General features: G+C 40.5%; 1 protein-coding gene across 2 annotated transcripts in view; it reads right to left on the bottom strand.

Moving 5' to 3' along the window:
- LOC311048356 (receptor-type tyrosine-protein phosphatase gamma-like) overlaps positions 1–23082 on the bottom strand; it is a 141152-nt gene that overhangs the window by 109053 nt on the left and 9017 nt on the right. For both annotated transcript variants that reach the window (XM_084061603.1, XM_084061604.1), the window contains exon 2: positions 7881–7985. In XM_084061603.1, the coding sequence (XP_083917729.1) occupies positions 7881–7985 (105 nt within the window). The remainder of the gene's footprint in view (positions 1–7880; positions 7986–23082) is intronic.

Genomic DNA, 23082 nt, shown 5'->3' with positions numbered 1-23082 from the left:
ATTACTCTCCTATGGTGCAGTTGTTATGCAAGCTAAGCAGGGGCAACAATGGCCTCAGGTTTACGCAGCCAGAGTCCTTATAATTTAGAATCCAGACAGAAATCAATAATTAGTGGTGTAATTCACTTAGCTAGAGATAACAGTGTAGGAGCAACGATCTAACGAGCAGCAGAATCTCAGTGATCTAAAAAGGGATGCGGCACTACATCCCCGCCAGCGGTCGTTTCCTTACAATTCCAAACAATGCAGATAAAAACTGCACCGCCTTGTGCAACGAACTCAAGAGTTATTACTTTTTGATCCTAGTATAATAATGCCTCGCATGCCGGGTGCTGCTCGGGTGGCGCAGTGGGTAAAGTCCCTGCCCACCACCACCTCCGTGGTGGTTGTGGGTTCGAATCCACCGTGGTGCATCCGGCTTTGTCTATGCGAACACAATAGGCTCTATGCACAGCAGCCATATAGACCCCTTAACAGACGACGTCACGCTGGTTGCAAGCGTCATACTGCGCAAGCGTCAAACCCATTCTGTCAGGTCTCCCTAGGGCGCGCAGCACTAGCCAACACACAAAAGGGGGTTTGGGTGTGCTGAAACTAGCGCACCCCGAAACAACAGGCTGAGAATTGATTGCATGAAACAATCACCTGTGCATCCAGTCTCAATGTTGGTAAACAAATAATTGGTCTATTGGAAAGAAATTGGGCCTCTTCTTACTTCCTTCACAGGTGTTACCAATGATACTATTGAAGGCTCTGTTCTGGTCACTAGAAACACTCCATTTTGTTTCCCAAATGCCCCCTTATGGTGGGTGTGTAACTCTGAGAGTGTACAAATGGAACCAAATGGACCCGTAAGGGTCCATTTGGTTCCATTTGTACACTCTCAGAGTTATGGGGGTCCTTGAAAATAAGACAACCACTATGGCACACTAAATGGAACAGAGCCTTAATTAGTATCATTGGTAACACCTGTGAAGGAAGTAAGGAAGGGGCCCAATTCATTCCCAATATGGCTGCTGTGCATAGAGCCTATTGAGTCTATGCGAACACAATTGGCCCGTGTTCGAGGGGAGGGAAGCTGGGCGGGGAGTGTGATATCGGTCATTGCACGTACTCCTATAGCGGCTGGGGCGGCACCTGTCAGCAGGGAGTGTTGGGCGGGAGGAGTAGTGACGAAGGCCCTGCCGGTCCTCCCGGTGGGGGCTCCTCACTGGCAGGCGTGTCAGTAGGACGCAACAGCAGTGACAACACAGAAATGTGTGTGGGGAGGAATTCATTGGAATAACGACTAAAAAATTCTTGGCTACTCTAAATTTAAAATAAAGAACAAAGAGATAAGTATAATGCCTTGCATAATTATATTTAAGTGTGACTGTGTGGTCGCTGCTACTGCATACAGAGGCCTTTAACAATCTTACTAACAGTTGAAGATGTCTAGGACCATAACTGGTTATGTCATTGTGATGGTATTTTATGAAACCCTCACAGCACAGTTTGATGATAAAGTGAAGCATTCCAGCACACATCTTCAAACGTTTTGCAGTTTTGCAGAGTGTTAAAGGCCTTCATAACCACAACAGTGTAACAAATGCTATTTCTTCTGGCCCCCCTACAGTTCAGCCATCACCTCTGGGAGTATATGTACTCATTACAAAGTAAGTCATCATCATTATGAGTTTAAAAATCTGCTGAGCTGCTAGCTAGCTCATTCCAGCTCATCAGCATAACAACATTAGAGAGGGAAAACCTGTGGGCTGGCAATCTCGCACTTCCTCAATATTACAATCCCAGCAGGCCGACCATGTCCACATCCATTAAAGTAGATCGGAGCCACCAACCAGGCCCAATATCCTACCACCCAGGAAACACAATCAGTGCCACCTGACACATTAGCAGAAATGAAATCAATTATGTCGACGCTAAAAACTTGCCTGTCTGACGAGTCAATCTGATTTGATTAGAAAAATTAGTCTTAAGCCAAAAAGATGTTGGCGTGCGTTTTTAGCCGAGCCGATTCGGGCACTGGTCACTGTTGTTGTGCATATTGGCCGGACGTGCCATTGCGTCACTGCAATCAATCAGACTCAACTAAAACCCTGGTATAATAGCAGCGGAGCTTTCAGAACTCCCTGCATTTCTTACGCGTTCAATATATTTACCTCCTCCAGGGAGAAGGGCGGCAGACTGAGAGAGAGAGGTTTGGTGATTTGGAAGCTCAATTCAGCTCAAACTGGTAGCTGCCAGCAGTGTGATACATCATCGAGAATTAAGAGGCCTCTCCCCAAGCGCACAACTTAGGCAGCCATATTGGCACATCTGTCAGTGACCCGCCCACAACAGAGACAAATGGACCAATCCTGGCCCGCGAAGGCTGATCCCAAATGCCAAGCAGTAACCAAGACGAATCATGTGTCAGCCTATGCCCTGGTGAAATTCATTTTTAATAATTAGTCTTCCTGCACCTCTCATTTTCTTGGGGAAATTAGCACGGGGTAGAACTACAGGTTGACGCGTCAGCCAGACAGGAGGGATATGGATGATGTTGTGTTTAAAGCCCCCATCATCACAGCGAATGGGTGTTGTCTGGGACAGGTGAATATGTCTCTACTCTGCAGGGAGAAGAAAATTAATCACGTCCAGACAAGGCAGGCTCGACCGCAGGGGTGGAGGAGGATGTTGGACTAAGAGCTCGACAAAGTTCAAAGGACCACAGTTTCCTCAGGCAGTAGAATAAGCTGAATATATTATCATCTGGGGTTCTTTTTTTTCCTTTCTTTTTTAAATTTGCAATTGAGCCAGCAAGAAATAGACAATCAAATTAAAAAAAGCAGGAAAAACTTGTCAGGGTTTGTTGTTCCTGGACAATAAAAGGCTACAGTATCTAAGTGAAAAGTGAAATCTAGTCTGCCACAGCATCGTCAGCAATTGCTTTGCCTTGGTTGAACAGCTCATGTTGTTACTTCCGAGAAAGGGGGGTCGGGGGGGGGGGGGGGGGGGGGGGGGGGGGGGGGGCGACGACAACAAACGAGGACCAGGCGTGAATAGAACGGTGCAGAGTGAAAAATATGAGAGCGCGGGGGGGACGGGGGGGGGGGACGATAAGAGGGATAGATAAACAAACCTACGCTGTGGGGCCAGTGTCACTGTCATCTGTGAAGTTGTACGCCTTTTAAGGCAGAAACCTTTTATCCATGGGAAGAATTCAGTATGCTGTCAACGCATAATGGAAGCTTTCATCATAGTAAGCAATACATCAGTCAACAGGAAGAATGTCCTGGCCTACACCATAGAGAAAATAAGGTCTCATAGGGTTATTCTAAAGCCTGATTCATAATTGTGTGTTGCTTACCGAAAATAACAGATTTTTAAGCTCTTAGCTTGAAAATCTCTTCTTTTCGGCATGGTGTCCATCGTTCAATTGAGTATAAAATAAGTAACTATGGGTCCTTTTCAGGCATAGAAGTACCACTTGCACAATGCCTGGAAGGGTAGTATGACAGAGTTTAATGACCATATATCTTTTGCATCATTAGTGCTGAAAAGAATCTCTCGGCTCCATGAGAAAACCGATCGATGAAAAAGCCACTCTAAAATGCCTTCCCTTGTTTATATCCTCTCAAAAACACCTTAGAAATAAGAACAATGGAGTATTTTTGATTACTTTACCCATGGAGCCCCTGTAGCAAGCCTCTACGGTACCTACACTGCCTCTTTGCACCCTCCTAGGAGCTTAGCTCTAAAGTCTTTTTTCCTAGATGAATGTCTGGCATGAGAAATCCTCTTTTCGAGTCATTAACCCCTGGAAGCAGAGCTCCTTCTGTGGGGTACCGACAACTTTGCACCGCTCTTTTCCCTTCTCGCTCGGTGGGAGGGAGTACACGGTTATTCACAGGAAACCAGCCAATTAGAGGTTCCGGGAATCATCAGGTGTAAAATGTCAAGCCTAACTACCCAATCTGATGTAGAAGCAGAGCCATGCCTGAGATCATTCCACAAGTGTACGACGCTCCATCGAAACATTATTGCACGACACAATCCCACAGGGTCGCGTGGGATTGGGATTCACTTTGTTAGCCATTGTGTGTTTTTTTGCATTTCTTAGTCATTATAATTATATAGATTTTTCTGTTCTTGGGATGCATTACACATTACCGTATGTCATCTTAAAGAAAGTTACTATGGGCAAAGTAGATGCACAAGATGAGCTGCCCTATACAACTCGCAACACGTATCGCTTGTAGATCACCTTATAGATCTGCCTTTTTCGTAACTTGACAATTTGGAAAATAGCATGACCAAAATAGGGATGCTAGGTTGAATATGGTTGAGACGTTCATGCTAGTCCCATAGAAAGAAACCTCATCAACACACCCACTCGCTTGCTGTGAATTCACCAAACAATGACCTGGTCTATTCAGAAATTGTGCCTATGGGGCTCATTCAGACATTATACAGACTTTGCACTAAGAAGATGACCGAGTCAAGTCCACTGCATGTCCGGTCAAACTGATTTGGACTCACAGCTCCTCTGGGTAATGTCTAGATACGTTCAGAGTTGCAGTGCCTGTGTGAAAGCAGCTTAAAGCCTGTAACTTTATTTTAATGAATAAAATGTAATTTTGTCCAATCTGTATGGTAGAGTATGTTAATACAATATAACCTGTACACATGGGGTGGTTGTATTTTGTCTCCCTGCTCTTCTATTGAGACATTTAGATCGTGTCAAAGGTCATGTCTCACCTAGACGAATTTTGTCCTGATGGTCAACATTCTAAGTATCCCCCGAGCAAAGAAGGTCGGCATTAGCTCAATTGTCAGCACTTGACCAGGAAACCGGGTTCAAATCCAGGATAGAAGAGGAAAGTTACATACATAGTGCTGTTTTAAGTAAGGTGCATAGTGCAGTGATGTAACAATTATTTTGTCTTAACTTCTGAAACTCATTGGTCAATTTTAGAATAGTATGGTAAATTATAGAATAGTATGGACAAGTGAGGTACTTTAAGAAGAGGCAGCATTTAGCATTTAGTCACAGACTATGTTTGAACTACGTTTTGTATTAGCTCTAAATATGCTCAGGTTTCCCCCTCAACAATAGTGTACCAGCCACTTCACACAGTGAGTGAACTCAACCAGGATATTGTTTGTTTGTTTACTTCATGGCATTCCTTTGGCATGTACTGTATAAAGTGGCCCAGATCTATAGAGTACAGTAACAAAACCATTACAAAACAAGAGGATCAAAGTCATTATGAGGCCTACCGCATCTTTCACACGAGCGTCCTTAATTATAAACATTCTTCATAAAAGGCAACCAAAAATCGACTTTGGGTCATATGAATCATTTCTTCCTGAAGAGACAGAACACAAAAATGTCTGCAAAAATATATAATCATATAGGGTGCATTCCAAAGGTTGCGGAATAATTAAGACTACACAGCAATTATATTAATAGTTCTGTGTGATTCATCATGTACGGTGAATGCAATCAACCAAGAGCAAACTCCTGCATACACTGGCTCAAAATAGAAAGGGAAAGAAAAAATAAAATGAAATTTAAAAATAGAAATACAATAATATGGAGAATGTGGGGAAACCAGACGTAAAAAGAGGATAAATGATGCATAGTCCTTTTCCTGTGGGTCACGGTGTCTTATGGTGTGTACAGTACATCATCCCTCTTATGAAAAATGCATGCACGCACACACACACACACACACACACTCACATGCCTACCTTAGATAACCTTTAACCCATTGAGACCTGGAACGCATTTGTGTCACTTTAGATTTCTTTGGCTATTCAAAAATAGCAGATATACAAGCTCATAGCGCGGCACCGAGTGCCGCGCTATGAGCTTGCAGATCTGCTATTTTTGAGAAATCTTGAAAAAAAAAATTGATTTTTTTTTTTTTCAAAAAACTGCTAGGATTTGGAAAACATTTTTAAGAATCGCCTCAGGTCTTAAAGGGTTAATGTAATTTCTGTGTGGCTTTCAGGGTAGCTTGTGTCCTGGTTCATAACTGGTTCATAACCAAAGCACACAAGGATCTCTCACGGTATGACGAGAGCTTTCATAACATTGACTGCCTTATCCTTCACTGCATTTGGCTGTGACATTTAAAGTCATCGGTTTCCTGGGAACCGTATTAAAATACATTCTTCACATTTATTTAATCATTGCACAAGACTAGAGAGATGTGAAAAACACTAATGTATGTTTTCCATTTCCCTATCTAAATGTATAACATCTGCTCATACACACACTAATTAAAAAAACAATTTAAAAACGTGCAAAATGTGGTTATTATCCTGATTTAGTTGAGCATAAAGTGATGTGATGTACTACAGAGAAGCGCTCTGTTTTGCTACTCTGTGGTGTGCCATTACTTTTGCCTCAGTGTGTTGTTTTTTGATGGGATTGCTTTACTCGTGTTGGCTCGTTCCCGAGAGTTAGGAGCCATCTTCAGGAGACCTGTCGACATCTGACAGCTGGATACTCTATTCAAAAGATGTAGAGAGGGAGCAGTCTTGACTGGCGAAATGATGGGTGTGTGTATTGCGTGTGTGTGTGTGTGTGTGTGTGTGTGTGTGTGTGTGTGTGTGTGTGTGTGTGTGTGTGTGTGTGTGTGTGTGTGTGTGTGTGTGTGTGTGTGTGTGTGTGTGTGTGTGTGTGTGTGTGTAACTTGTGGCGTACAGAACTGGAGTCAGTCAAGGAAAAAGTACTAAAATAAAATGTTGTACTTTAAGTAAAAGTATCAATACTGCAATGTAGAAATACCATTACAAGTAAACGTCCGGATTTCTTACTTTTTTGAGTAAAAAGTACAAAAGTATTGGCATCAAAATGTACTTAAAGCACCAAAAGTAAAAGTACTCATCATGCAGAATGTCCCATTTCACAAGTTTTTTCTAGTAACTCAAGTTTTCAAATAATTGTAGTGGAGTAAAAGTACAATATTTCCCTCCGAGATGTAGTGGAGTAGAAGTAAAAGTACTGAAAATTTGAAATTCTCCAATAAAGTGAAAATACCTCAAAACTGTATTTAAGTACAGTGCTTGAGTAAACGTACATAGTTACACTTGAGACCTTCCAGCTTCAGACTTTACCCTGGCTGTCTCTGTGTTTCCATTCACACACCCCTGCACACACACACACACAGAATGCCCTTAAAAACCATTTAGCTGCTAAGGCACGCTCGTCTGTCCCCCATTCACAGCTCTAGACACTAATTACTTTTCTAAAGCCACGGACAATTCCGTTTTTCCCCTCAATGCTTCTATTTTTCTCAGTGTAATGCCAGCTGACTGGACGTTAAGGACTGCAATGTGTATACATGACAAAATATGAACCGTGTTACGGTGGTTACTTTTTTTTTCTTTTCAATATTCCACCCAGGAAACAATTCAGCTTTAGAGGTGAATCACCAACAGCAGCAAGCAAGGGCCACAGAAAATGTAGCGCGGAAAGATCAATAAATAATTTAATAGGTTTAAAAGAGAAGTATAATTTAACATAAGAGTATATACATCGAATTATGTGTATCTCAGGATCCCCATGGCAACGGCGTGGCTCCAATGTGGATCTTGGGATGTATGACTCCAAAACTGACCCCAGGCCCATTGACTTCTATTATAAAAGGTACTAGGTATGTGGCGATAACACTTTACATAAAAGCTCGGGTCTATAATGCATTATAATCGCGTTTATAATCATGCATTATAACGCTAGTTTTTTTTCTAGTTTTAGTGGAAATACTTATTCACTGATTAACTGAGGAAAAGGGAGATGGAGAATATAGTACAGATGGTTAGTGGAGAGGGACAGGAAACAAGGCACGAGATGAAAGAATAAATCAGAGCAGACAATGAACACTCACCTGAATACGCCCAATAGGAGTCACCTGCCGCCCTCTTCCCCCTCGTCCCAAAAGTTGTTTCATGGTCCCCCACTCCTACCAAGTAAGGCTGGTCACCCAGTACAGCTGAGGGAGACACACACATCATGGTTAGAGGATCCACACACACACACACACACACACACAGTAGAATTCTGTGTACCTTTGAAACCCCAGCATGCCTATTCTGGGGGGAACATTTGCCCAAAATAGCAGATCTAAAAGCTCCGCAAAACGTGTGATGTCATGGCTCACGGCGGCTCACAATAGCGAGCCGCAGAACCAGTGTTGCCAGCTTTTGAGAGAGAAATAAGCAACCAGGTCTATGAAAACAAGCCCAAAAGAAGCAGCTGGGCCAGAGGCTATAGGCTACATCAGCACTTTAAACCTATATATACATCGGCTATCTGATAATAGCCGATAGAAGAAAATGTGAAAAATGTTGAATATTTTTTTGAAACATTTTAACACAAATGTTGTATGGGTAAATATTTTCAGATGGGGATCTACTCTGCAGACATATAGGCCTACATATTAATCTATTAACCTAGATTAAAAATGTTCGCTTTGAAACATAGCCTATATACAGTATATATTATATATATTCAAAGATTTGCACACATTTTCCACGATAAAAAAAAACAATAGCAGATCTACAAGCTCATAGCGCGGCACTCGGTGCAGCGCTACGAGCTTGTATGTCTGCTATTTTTGAATAGCCAAAGACTAAGACATCTTAAAATGACACAGATGCGCAGATGCATAAGTGGTTAACCAGTAACAACAGCAGCAGCTAGTGATGTACAGTAGGATGGTCCCCTAAAAGGAGACTGCTCCACTCCACTCAGCCCAGGTGTCACTGTTTGACACAGTGACTTAATGGGATGTAATGATCTTCACCATCACCTGGGGTCTGTGGAGAACAGAAGGTAACCATTCATCGTACTCTCTCTCTCTCTCTCTCTCATAGTCACCATAATTCATCATCTTCCCTTTAGAGCAGCACCAGCAGCAGCTACTCTGTGAGCAAAGTTTACTTTTGAAATTGATTTAGTCTAACATTTCGGTGATAATCAAATCGCCATGGGTTCAACTACCCAGGGTTGCTTTCTGGGGGAGCCTTTTTATGCTTTGAGGAGAGGCTCATTCATTATCCCAGCATTTACTGTCTGAGACCACCACCAACACACAGGGGCCAGGAGGCACAACGAAGCCACAGAAGATCCCACCCTGTTAGATATAATGCTCCTCAGGCATCAGTGATGCCCAAAGTCTTACAACCTAGAAACCTAGGCTTTGACTTTTTACAGGGGCCAGTTCCAAACTGGATTTGAGACTTTAAGTTAACTTGTTATTGAGATGATAAAGTAGGGTATGCTTGTAGGGACTTCTACTGGATCTACCGAGTGAAGAACACCCTTGCAGCCAATAGCAGTCGTTTCCAGTTGCTTTTCGGGGCCGGAAGTTCCAAGATGGTGGATTTGAATTTGACGAAAAAGTGGCTTCAAAACGGGTCTGTAGTAGTGGTGGGAAAAAAACGTTCATTTCAGTGAACGAACGATTTCGTTCACGGCAATGATTCGTTCACGTTCTCGTTCAGTAACGCTATTTTCTAGTGTTAAAAATGTACTCGATCCGATCTAGCCGATCTACAAGCTCGCGATGCGTTGTGAGCTTGTAGATCTGCTATTTTCAAATAACCTAGGTATAAAATAGGGCTAAAGTGGTTAAGGTATGTTTTATAATGTGAGGCTAATGTGTTTTTTACGTTGCGCGTGAACGTAACAGTTTCAGAAAGTGAACGAGCTCGTTCACGTTCGCGGCAATGAACTAGTTCTTTTGAACGAATTGATCATGAACGACACATCACTAGTCTGTAGAAACCAATGGATCACGTGACGGTTCACTATTTTTTAATAGTCTATGGCAGGGGTCTTCAACGGTTTTCAGCCCAAGGACGCCTTAAATGACAGATGAAGCAGGGACCACCCCCCCCCCCCCACTACATTGCATACAATTGTGTTGCAGTTTAAATTTCATATAGCTTTGTTGACTATCATCAGCGTTGTGTAAATCAATGTTTTTGGTTTATTTCAGACATTTAACCACTTAAACCCTCAATGCTAAGTAAACTTGACCTTTGGCTCTGTACTTGGTTTGCTCCTTCTTCCTTCTACAATCTACACCAAACTTCTTGGCTGAAAATAGCAGATCTACAAGCTCACAACGCCTCACAACTATTTTTGGCTAATGTACCTCTCAGAATAGGGATGCTATAGGGTTGAAGTTGTTAATGTAAAAAAAAATAAAAGAGTTCCTATCACACAAAGATTTGGCGGCCCCCCTGTAGTAACTCTGAGGATCCCCTGTTGATGAGCCCTGGTCTATGGTCAGAACCACGAGGAAAAATGTGAACATTACAATAATATAATTCAACCACAATTCTTCCTCAATTGTCTCCTCTGAAAGACCACTCCCTTTTAAAAGCCGAATCATGGCCATAAGGTTTTAGCTATGGAGAGCAATGTTTTGGTGAGAAACAGAGGCATATTGTGGAGAACATAAATGCAAGGGAGTGAGGACTGTGTGGTGCACATTATAGAGTTTTTTTATAACATCTTAGCCTGAATAACGGCACAGGAAAGTCGGCGATCGGAAGTTCGGAACAAGCCTATTTGCAACCTCTTGGTAAATAATGGCCACAAATAAAAGCATAATTTAAAATTTAAAAACAAATCTTCTCACCGACACTGTCTAGTGCAATATTGTGGAATTTCTCTATTTCCTTTGATTGGATGTTTTCTGTCTCATGCTAGACACTGCCTTCAAGTTATGCAGCAATCAAATAAACTCAGTTCCAGCTTCATCCCTTTTACCTTGACTCTCAGCAGCTTCTCTCTCAGCCATCTCTACGCAATTAACAGTTAATACGGATCAGGGATCACAGAGTCCGAAGATGCAATGAGGCCAGAACAGCTTGCGTCTGTCCAAGTTTGTAAACATTCTTGTTTGCCAACTCCATTTACAAAAGCACAGACAACATTCACATAAGACGCTGAAAGACGGCCCCAAAGGGTACATAGTTCTCATTCACTGCTTACGGGCAGATTACAAACCTCGAAGAAATCAAACGTTGCTGAACACAATTACCCAGAGGCACAGTACCCAGAGCAATTATGATGCCTAATCAAAGTCATTGTGTAACATATACAGTACATCGTTACATCACGTGTACACTTGGCCAGGGCAGAAGTAAACATGAAGCCATTGTCAAGTGGAAAAATAAAACATAGGCCTTTTTTGTTGTTTTCATTTCTTCAAAAACAAATCTCAACCAAGGCCAACATTGAAGACTTGGAAACAATATAGCTCATGCTAATTTGTCATGCAAGTGAGACAGCAATGATGACTGGACCAATAGACTGTGGGTGTGCAGAAGAGGTGGATGACAGAAATGTTTGAACTGATCACTAGAGCCAAAATGTCAGTACTCCGCGAAAGGTTTTCATTTAAACCACTTAATAATACACAAAGTGTCGGAGTATCTAGCACAAAACAACATGTTGTGAGCTTGTAGATCTGCTTTCGCCCTCCTCATTGCCCTCCTCTCTGACACTCTTCTTCCCCTTACTTTATAAAGCTCTGTCTCTGTGTGACCTTGTATTTGTATATCTGATAATTACAATTTACAATTTAGGCACTTAGCAGACGCTCTTAATCCAGATCGATTTACAGTAAGCAAGGACAAGTTGGACAACACAAGGTTATACATCAAATGCATAGAAATAGTCATCTAGGATCATGGGTGAACCAAGAACCTATCACCAGTCTAAAGAGTAGAATATCCAAAAAATCCAATAATCTGTACATTGAAACTATGCACACTATAGGATGCCAGGTCTACAATGACCTGGCATCTGTCTACATGCCAACATGCTATCTAAATGACATTTTAGCCTTTGCTAAATGTGATGGTGTTATTATGCCTACTTCTCTTTAAAAGGGTAGTGCAAGTTATATTTTTGGTTAAAACAAAAAATAAATTGGTAAACAGTTATATTCTGATACTAATCATTGCTATGGATATAGAGTGTTTGTTCAATCACAGGGGTCTCTCCAGCTCTTTAATAAACAGAGAACATATTCTGAGGTGGGTAGCCAATTTCAGCCAATTAGGAGGGAGTATCCATTCATCAGCTTCAATTTGCTCACTTTCTTTGTGTCATCACTTCCAATTTCACTTGTTTACACTGCATCCTGTTTGAGTTCTCTCTCCTGATTGGATGAAATTGGTGCCCAGATCTGAAAATGCATCGTCTGTTTACTAAATAGCCGGAGACACAGGGAGACGGAGACGCCCGTTACTGAACAAACAAACAAAGAAATAATATGCACATGAGCCTAACTAGTCTGGCATCTTTATTTTTGGAGTGCCGCCGTTTCCACTTGAATGGTTTTCTTAACCCATTAAGACCGGGAACGCATCTGTGTCATTTTTTGATTTGAGCTAAAAAAAAAAGCATTATTTTACACTTTGGCTATTCAAAAATAGCAGATATACAAGCTCATAGCGCGGCACCGAGTGCCGCGCTATGAGCTTGTAGATCTGCTATTTTTGAAAAAACTCGAAAATGTGTGCAAACCTTTGAATATTGCATTTTTAAAGCGAACATTTGAAACTCAAAGCTTTGCTTCTGGGGGTCCCTGGAACAAAATATTTTCCAGGGGGTCCATGGCCAAATTCATATCAATTTGGGGGTCCTTGACCTTGACATGAAAAAGTTTGAGAACCAACCACTGCTTTAGACAGTGAGCTGTGCAAACATACAGTACACACAAACACACACACACACACACACACACACACACACACACACACACACACACACACACACACACACACACACACACACACACCCCTACTGTATTCCAAATATGCGCCCATCACCACATGCACACCCACACCCACTACAGCTACTCAAGTCTAGCTCAGCTCTTGCTAACAGTTGCATCATTACAAAGGGATTAATTAGTCTAGGCACAGCATCAAGATGACTCTCCTCCTGCTTAAGGTGACACACTCTGGTCATCACAACTGGCAGCAAGCACTTTGACCACATTATTTCGGGTTTATAGTCGTTACAGGCAAAGAAAAAAAAAGAAGAAAACAGTTAAATGGTTATTGTATTCTCGTATGCCTGTGTTGTGCAGCGAAAATAGCAGATCTACAAGCTCACAACAACTATTTTTGATATGTGACGATTTACACATGAATGTATCAAATTAAATTAATTACAAGGAGGGAAGTCATGATTAAAGCCATAAATGCCTACATTAATAATATCAACTGTGGTTCACAGTGACAAAGTAAGTTTATTTTGAATTAAACATCAAAATGATTTGGTAAGAGGAATAGAGAGAGGCAGTGGGTGTGTCCATCCATGGGGAGGAAGAGAGGCCTATTTGAAAGCAGGTTGTGGAACAGGAAAGCCGCTCCATCTTTGATCAGAGCGCAGAGGACACAGCACCATGTCAACAGTTTATACTCCCCCGTGGGCACTGGATTAAAGCCACAGCCCTTCTGACGGAGCTGACGACAGTGCTGGGGCAAAGGAGAGCCTGTCATAGAGCCAGGATGATGCCAAATTGAAAAATGTAAGGTTCTTCCTTGGCCTACTGGGAGTGCAGGCGTGCAAAGTCTTCCTTGGCCTACTGGGAGTGTGTGTGCAAAATTTCACGCCAATTGGTCCAGCGATGCTCAAGATTAGCTTTTCACAGACGGACAGACTCACAGGAGCGAAAACATAACCCCCGCCCCCGAAAAAAAAAAGTAGTGTTAGCCAAAATGAGTGATGGCAGTCAACAAATGATATTCAGTAACATATCTTCTTTGACTCCAACTGTGGTCAAACGGAACATGTGCATTTTCGTACGCATGATGATGTCAAACGACACAGAAGACGGGGCATTTTTGCAACATTATACGCATGATCGGTGGCGTGTTCTACCGTGTTACGCTATATACGTAGTGTGACCTGCAGAACATTTTCGTAGCCAAGCGTAGCCCTCTACTAACCATTTCATCCATTGAAAACGCTCCACGACCATGCGCATGTCGTGCAGGGAATGATTATCGTATCCCTCGGGAAAAAAACCTAGAACACACCACTGCGCATGATGATGTGAAACGACACAGGAGACGGGGCAATTTTGCAACATTATATCTAAACGCCAAAAAAAATGGGTTCATCTGATTCAAGTCTCCTGAGGAGGCGCGTCTGAAGCCTGTCCTGGATGGGAGTTTCCAGACGTTAAAAAAACGGATGATGATGATGATGATATTATTGATTTCTTCACATCAGACAGTGATGTTTTAGGTTGAAAATCTGTGAAGTTTTCCTTTAACACTGAGTTTTTTTTTACTGTGTGTAACTTAGGCGCACAGTATCCCTGAACACGGGAACACAAAAATTGCCAAGATCAGCCAAAGATGTGGCCCAGGGGGAGGCAAGGCTGACACCTCCAACATAAACCTTAGAAATAATAAAAAACAACACCTCAATTCCCAATGCAGACATTTAGGCCTCCACAGCCGAGAGGAAAAAAGCCGTTTCAGCGAAACCAACAGTTTAGGAGCACATCACAGTGAAATTATGTCCATTACTGTACAAATGCAACAATTCACAGAATGACTCAACTGTGCAATTACAAACAAAGCCCTTGATTTAACCCATTGCAACCGGGAAGGCATCTGTGTCATTTTATATTTTAACCATTATATTTTATACTTTGGCTATTCATAAAATAGCAGATATACAAGCTCATAGTGCGTCACTTCCTGCCGCGCTTTGTGCAAATCTTTGAATATATATATTTTTTTTTTAAAGCAAACATTTTTAACGCAAATCTTTGCTTCTGGAAGTCTCTGGAACAAAAGATTTTGAGATGGGGTCAGTGGCCAAATACATATAATTTTGGGGGTCCTTGACATGAAAAAGTTTAACATACGTTTTTCAGATAACTGATTTAGAAGACATTTTCAGAATCGGCCTCAGGTCTTAATGGGTTAATGTCTCTCCTCCTGAAGACTTCATCCATAGCTACGTAATTCCTGTACTTTCAGGTATAATCATATCTGTATGCATTGATACTTGCCTTCACAGTGCTGGATTTATTATCTCCACCAGACCGAATTATTATTACAATTAATTGAAACACTCTAATGTTCAATCATAACACTACTGAAGTTTCATCTGGATAATAATGGCATAATGAGCACTTAAAAGTTATACAAATATAAAAAAATGTTTCAATGAGTCACGCAAGAAGTTGAGAAACAGAATGAATTACATTATTAGTTACTAAATAGATAAGTCAGTCAAGTGACTAGGAAAAGTCAAGAAAACTGGTACAAATGATGACAATATGAGCCGATATCAATATTGTACAAAAACGTATGGTTCTGCATTAACTTTACATGCGTACAATAAGTACATGGGAAAAATGTGATGTCTTTCAATAGCATCAAGAGGCTGCTTGAATCCAATGTATTAAAACATTTACATTGTTGGAGGCAATTATACACAGCTGTTGCAGAAACTGCAGTTGTGTTAGGATTGCAGGCTATCTTTGTTTAGAATGAAGCACTAAACATGAGGCAAACATTTGATGGAGTAGTTATGATTGGATGCTGTAGCCTAATTCCAATCCGTGCAGGAAAATATGATTGGTTCTTTCAGTACGAACCGTAAGAAGAAAGCCATGCAACATTCTACCCAGAATTCATGATGCGTGAAAAGCAAAAATGATCTCACTAAATCAAATCAGACACCATAATGTCTATAAAAAATGAGTTTTCATCTCTGAAACTAAGAAGATATATACAGTAATTAGGCTTATGTTTTATTTGAAAAGCGTCGCAAAGTTCATTGGTGATAAAAACCTGAATAACAATGTGATTAATAGCACATTGCGACATCATTCTTCAACCATTTGTAAATGGCCAGTAAGCAAAGTTTGTACTTATTAAAGAGAAAGGGGGAAAGAAATCACTCTTCCATTAAAGCGCACAAACACACTCAGACACACACACATTTAAATGTATTCATATAGGCTAGCAGTCAGTGAGGGCCCATTGTTCTATTGTCTGAGTTCAAACTGTAAGACTTCCTGTGGAGAAGCCCTAGGCCTAGAAGACTGTTGTGCTGTATACTGGCTGAAACTACACACCAAGCAATGACCAATTTTCAGACTTGTTATTCATCTATAATCATAGTCTTGCTCCTTTCTGTCTTACTTAATGGTAGTTAAGTGAATGATTTACATACACTAAAGGGTCTGACTACCGACTGATTAAGTGTGGCTACTAGCATCGCTTTGGTTAAAAGCCCCTGACCAGATTAAACACATAAAGGGTTAGTAATCTGACCCGACACTTGAGCCTATCTAGTTAACACGCAGCTGAAAATAGCTCTGAAGGGTATTCTGAAGCCCTGATCGGATTAAATAGATGCTCAGGAAGAGTATACCTCCATGAACTGACTTGGACAGTGGTTACGTTTTTCATCCCTTCTGTTTGTCTGGTAGAAGGGGCTCTTTCCAAAAGTCATGATTGGATTTGCATGAAATGTTTGGACATGGGGCAAGGAAGAGTCGATCAAGATGTTTGAAGGTTTTCTACTGTACTTCTACTGTACTGATGTAAACATGACTCAAAGCCACACATAAATAACACTTTGCATGCACCACTTCTAAACAGCTTCTCGAGCCTGCCTTGGGCAATACAGGCAGTCAGCCCTCCCTCCTTCCTCATTAAATGCTCTTTGATGTTAGAAATCGATACTTCAATGCTCATCCATGGTATTTGAAGTACAACAAGTGAGGCAGCTATACCCTCTGTAATTCTGTCTCTGCGTGGCAGAGGGTAATGGTCACTGTCCTTCATGTCTTTCTCAAAACCTAAACAAGAGCCGAGCACCAAAACCAAATTATACTATATTATGTTGATGTTCTAAACAAACGTAATGACCACCATCACACTACAATCCATACATCGAAGTGGAAATAATCTATGTTACATTACATTACAAGAGCATTAAGATCAATCAGAACAGGATAAAACAAATGATAAGCCATAATAAGACAGTGTGTCATATATGGCTGTAATAAGTTAGGAATGTATCATGCAATTACTTGGAAGTATAGGGTCTGTGTTTGTTTGTGACATTAATATCTCAACTTCAAATAAAAAAGGGAAACACAAGGGATACACTTGCAGCGTATTCATTTACACATTCTTTTGAATACGGACCATTAAATATGTAGAATTTGGTTGCCAATGTCATCTTCAGTAGCAATACTAAAGTAGAGCCATATGAAATCCGTGTTAACGGAATCGCGGACGGAATCGCGGAAATGACCAATAAAAATGGAATTGGAATAAAACACGGAATATTGCAGAATTTGGAAAAAAAAAAAAATCGCGGTAAAATATTTTTTTTTACCGCGAATTCTTACAAATCCACGGGACACCACCATTTTGCATGGCCACATCCTACTTTATAAACAGTAAAATCCACGTAGAAATAGTCTTAGAAAGACGATAGAAACAATAACACATGCGCGACGCCATTTTGCGCATGCTCAGACCGAAGTCACCGAATTATTTTGGGAACATTTTTGCGTATAACACAACAAGGGCCATGTATGGACTGTTATATCTTGAACATTTATTCATTTCCACTTACCAGACACTTTTTTTTATGGTAAAAATGAGCATAAAAAGCAAAATACAGAATTCAGAAATATTAAAATGGAAAAAACAGAATTTGGGAAAAAATAAAACGGAATTGGGAAAAAAATAAAACGGATTTCATATGGCTCTATACTAAAGGTATTTGATACTTAACAGTCTCAAAGGCAAGACAGATAGAAATCGTCAGTGACTCTCGTGTCAATGACGCATGCCATATGAGGCTAGCTGTTCACCAAAATTGCACCGCAATTATTAATTATTTGAACCACACCGCAATGACCGCAATGATGCCATCACCAACTAACTGCAAAGGAAGACAGGACAAACATTTTTCAGCATCTGTGCAGACCTTCATCTATTTAATACAAAAAAATACTTTTGTTTCTCAAAAGAAAATGTAAAACGGTCAAACAATCAAGTGAAAACACAAACATACAAGTTTAACTTTAAACTTGTCAATACCTGAATAGTATTATATTTTGTTATAGTCTGTGGCCTACTTTAATGCTGAAAATAGAACTGTGCCCTGAAACGCATCAACAGGTTTTGACCCACCCACTTGACAATGCCAGAGTGTCTACAGCCGTTAAAAACAATGGGTGCGTTTCTTGATGCAAGTGTCTGATGGTTTATGTGTTGGGTCCTTTATTCCACGTTCTGAGCTTTTCTGAAGTCAGTCAGTAAAATATAATTGCGTTTCAGATAAAAGGATTGCCTTCTGATGGATTGTATGTATTTTTCTTTCTGAAAAACGATTACTTGCTCATGGATCATGATCACATGCATTGTTATACATGTAATACATGATTTAAAAAATCATGTATTACATGTATAACAATGCATGTGATCATGCATTGTATTGTAATATTGTTATTATGTATTATGAGGCAAAATCCTTTGTTTCTGTATTTCTGTTTGTTTCTTCTGTTTTTTCTTTTCTTTTTACTTTTTGAGACTGAAATTATTTTCCGAAATTGTCATGTATGTAAGTGTTGAAAGGGTAAGCAAAATAAGCTATTTTAGCTTCAGCTTATACCTTATTTTGGTCATAACTATGTTACATTTATTTATTATTATTGTTTTATGCGAATGGAGCATATTGTTTCTTTGCATAGTGAAAATGATCAAAATAAAAACTTGCAAAGTGAAAGTGAAGTGAAAGTGATTTGATGGGGATTCAAATTATACTGGTCTGACGAGGGGATGAAGCGACATAATCATTTTTCAAAACAAGGTCGATTTTTCAGCGCAAATAAAATAATCAACCTCTATGAATGAGGCATTCACCAAAATAAAACTTTGATGTACAATAATCTTATCGCTTTTTTCGTATCGTCTATTTGCGTTGCTCCTGGTGTGTAATGACCTTTAGTCTTAAAATCTGTTTTGCTCCCTCTCCATCTCGATCTCGACTTGGTACTGTAGGTGGTCTCAAATACAGCACTATTACCCCTCAACACATTTTTTAAATGAGCTAAATGGGGTGTGAAGCAACTGCATATAGCATACTGTACTATGGTTTGACTTGATGGATCACAGTTTATTATGAGCTATTCATTACTTGTAACGTATACTCTTGATACCCACAATACACTGAATAGTGTGTTAATTGTGCCGTCAATGGCTGTTAAAAAGCGCTAGGGCCGACTTGATCACTCCGTTAAGTAAATGAAAGAATAAGCTTAATTAACTGAACAGGTACAGTGGTTGTTTACTCTATCTGTAAATCAGTGCAGATACAAACACCTAGAAAAACAGGGCTGGAAGTGGAGGACACAGTGAAGAGTAATCACAGGCAGTTATATCACAGCTGAAGATGAGGAGCAAATCTCTGCAGTCACATGCTTCCGTTTCCCCTGTTGACATAATGCTACAGTCTGTCGTATGACGTGTGTATTAAAGATTATTTGCCAATTCTACTGAAATGAGCAACAGACTGAAGAATGTTTGCTTTGTGTGGAGGAAGCCAACTAACTACTTAAAGTGATTTACATTAATCCACTCTCTGTTGTGGACCTGTTCCACTACAACCATTGGCCACCACCAAGCAGTGCCATCTGTGACGGCACCATGGAGGAATCGAACCCAGTCTCCCTGGTGGGTCTCCACATTTTACCGGAGGGGCCCGTTTTGCAAAGCAAACGCCACAAATCATGAATGCAGCATCCAATCTGATCCAAATTACAGCCACACATTTTGGGGGTGTCCTTTCTCTTCCATCGAGACATTTTGACCCTAGTGTCGACACAGGTTGACACTTGACAACGTCAATAAAGTTATTTGGTGCACTGGACTGGATACTAGATGTGCCGCCATCTTTATTGTAGTTCAGACTTTGGACGTTGTTGCAAATTACTTTTCTACGCCAGGAATGCAAGACAGCAGACATAAAACTTACAGAATGTAGCATTAACAATAGAACCTTTGCATGATGAAGTGTCAGCATAAGAGCAAGGTTATGTATTATGTTAATAGATTCAACTATTTGCTAAGTAAACTTAGTTAGCTAATCAAGTAACTGCTATTGTTATGGAATGTTAAATCGCCATGGCATTATTTCGCAGTATGAAGGACGAACATTTATCATTACAGTGAGTCAGCAGCATTGAGATATATTGATGATGGTACAGGTCTCATTCGGTTATGTTTGATTCAGTGTGGCTGAGTCTCCATGGTTACCACATGCAGACCAGACCACTGCTATTTTGTCTTTTCGCATGAAGCAGGGGAGACATGCTGAGGAGCAGCCTGAATTCACATGCCGCCAGAGTCCCATCTTAAAAATCCTTTAGCATTGTATTCGTTGTTCAGAAAAAGTAGCGAGATTCTTCAGAATTCTTTAAGAAATAACAAACTAAAAAGTTGTCAAAACTTTGTCCTATTTGAGAACTTTTTGTCTCAAATACCAATAGAAACTTACAAACGTACTTTAAACTGGTAAGTACTGTGTCAAAAGCAAGCAGCTTGGTAGAAAATTAAATCGAAATTGGTTCACATAAGTTGGTGCGATGTTCATTATCACATTTAGAAATAATAGATCAAATTCCTGCATGACTTTACCTGTACAAGAAACCTATGGTGGGGAATCAAGCATGTCAATTGCCATTTCAAAAGTTTTAAACCACAATAAACTCTTGACATGATGAGGTATAGCATATCAGTGTAGAATAAGCTGCTTAACGTAACATTTACACTTTTAAAAGGCCACACTTTCTGTACTAGAAGTTTGTTAGTGCGTATCATTTTCTTTTAGACTAGACATTATGTTCCCATGACCAGATTTTTGCTTTCAAAGCCTGAACCACTGACTTAAACTGTACCGTCTAATATACGGCCCCTAAAGATAAACCTTGGGAATTACGATAACATGCCTTTGTATTTAACAAGACGTAAGAGTCTATGGCCAGGGCACTCGGGTAGTGGCTGTCCAACATTGTGCATTCAGCTTAGCCCGGTGTCTATATGAACACAATTAGCCGTGTTCGGGGTAGGAAAGCCGGACATGGGATAGGTCGGCTCTGTCTGTCAGCACTGGGTGTTGAACAAGACGAGTAGGATGGAAGCACTACTTTCTCCCGGTGGGAGCTCCTCACTGGCAGTAGGGTACAATAGAAGTGAAGAGTGTGAGGGGCTTAATTGGCATAATGGTTAAATTGGTAGAAAAGAAGTGGTAAAAATGATTGACTGCTCTAAAATAATATTAATAATAATAATAATAATGATAATAAAAATAGTCTAAAAGCCCTGTGCCCCTAGACGTCACACTGCTTGTAACAGTGGGTCTGTGCTAAATCCTCCTTGATATTATGACATTACGCTATTCCTCCTCTGAGCACCATTGAATTGGCCAACCACTCCAGGATACAAACTTAAACTCACGCGGTGTCTCAAGTCTTCCGCCAGAACATGTGGAAACTCTGGGTTCCGTTTACTGCTCTGTTGTGTGCCAAGATCCGATCTAGAGCCCACCTACTGTATCTGGTGATTTGTAGTACGTCTAAGCGCACAGACCCTTTCTGTATCCTCTCTAAACCAGATCGCTAGCTAGCAAAGTACAGAATGAGTAGCCTCTCGAGCCAGTCCGTTTCACTCGCTTTGTAAATAAAGCCTATTTTGCAAATGAACGTTCAGGCGTTCAGGTGCAGGCCTATATGCATGTGGCAATTTAGCTAAAAACAAGAAGGATTCCGGTTCTCGTACAAAATGTTTATGATGTCATATTGACACAGTGATGTCATATTGATTGACTTGTCATATTGAGTGGAGGAGTTATTTTCCACTCCATATATTTCCAGTATAAAATGTAAGTTTATGTGAAAAGTATTCAGGGAGTTACTCCCTTGGCCTGCAGGCAGCATGTACACAGAATCTGGCACTGATCGATGGGAGATTAGACCTGGACATACACAGACACACACACACACACACACACACAGCGTGCCTCCGAGGAACACATGGCTTGCCTCCGAGGAGCCATGCTGTAAAATCCAGCCTACAGAATTTTTGCAGGCCTATCCAAAATCAATTTCTGGCTACACTGCTAGCTGTTTTGAAGTTTTTCTTAATCCAGAATCTTATATTGCACACTCTGTCAGTCCCTCACAATGAAGTAACATAATAGACAACTAATACCGTTCATTGAAAATGCCTTGACACTGATTGCTTGCTCATGTATGCCCCTTCTCAAAGTAAGAGGAATCCAATCACTAACACAAAGGCTATCCAAAAGCTAAGTGCAAACAAAGGCGGAAGAACAGCATTCAATAGAGGGGTACTTGTCTGTCTCAAGGTAATGATTCTGTGACTCAAGGCAATTATGTGATATTTCTTTAAGTCACAAATCCATTGCCATTATGCATGCCTAACAGCAATTGTCTTCTTTCTTCATCTTTATTATGGCCTCATGCAAGCCTTTCTTCATTTGATGTCGGAAATTATCATCAACTTCGGGATTAAGAATGAAAGAATAAGGACAGAGATAACTGGCCATTCACAGTTGGAAGTATTTAACCTGTGGGTTATTAGGCTAGCTCTTAATCATTATTACACTTTGCATAAAAATGCTGAGCAAAACTCAACTCTCATTTTACATTTTGTCTTATAGTTTGCATAGTTTATCAGGTTATTGGCCGTTTATTATCCTGACTACTGTTTCCCAATTAATTCATAATGATTAGGCTATAACAGTGACAACATGGTAACATTGCATTACAGATATATCATATGCCTCTTATTTAGCATAATATATATTTTTTTTTAAACAGCTCAATTACTATACATTGCCATGTTATCAAGAAAGACTGCTGAAAACTATAGGCAAGGAGATCAGTGGGTCAGCTATTGTGTTCAATTGAATGTACTCAATACCAAGCTCTATCCGCCTAAGTATGCTCTACATGAAATTGTGTTTGTGTCACTCCTTAGTTACCA

Source organism: Gymnoscopelus microlampas, assembly GCF_963454915.1.
Source record: "Gymnoscopelus microlampas genome assembly, chromosome: 7".
Taxonomy (NCBI): Eukaryota; Metazoa; Chordata; class Actinopteri; order Myctophiformes; family Myctophidae; genus Gymnoscopelus; species Gymnoscopelus microlampas.
The sequence above is the reverse complement of the archived record's forward strand: the minus strand, read 5'-3'. Positions and strand labels throughout refer to the sequence as shown.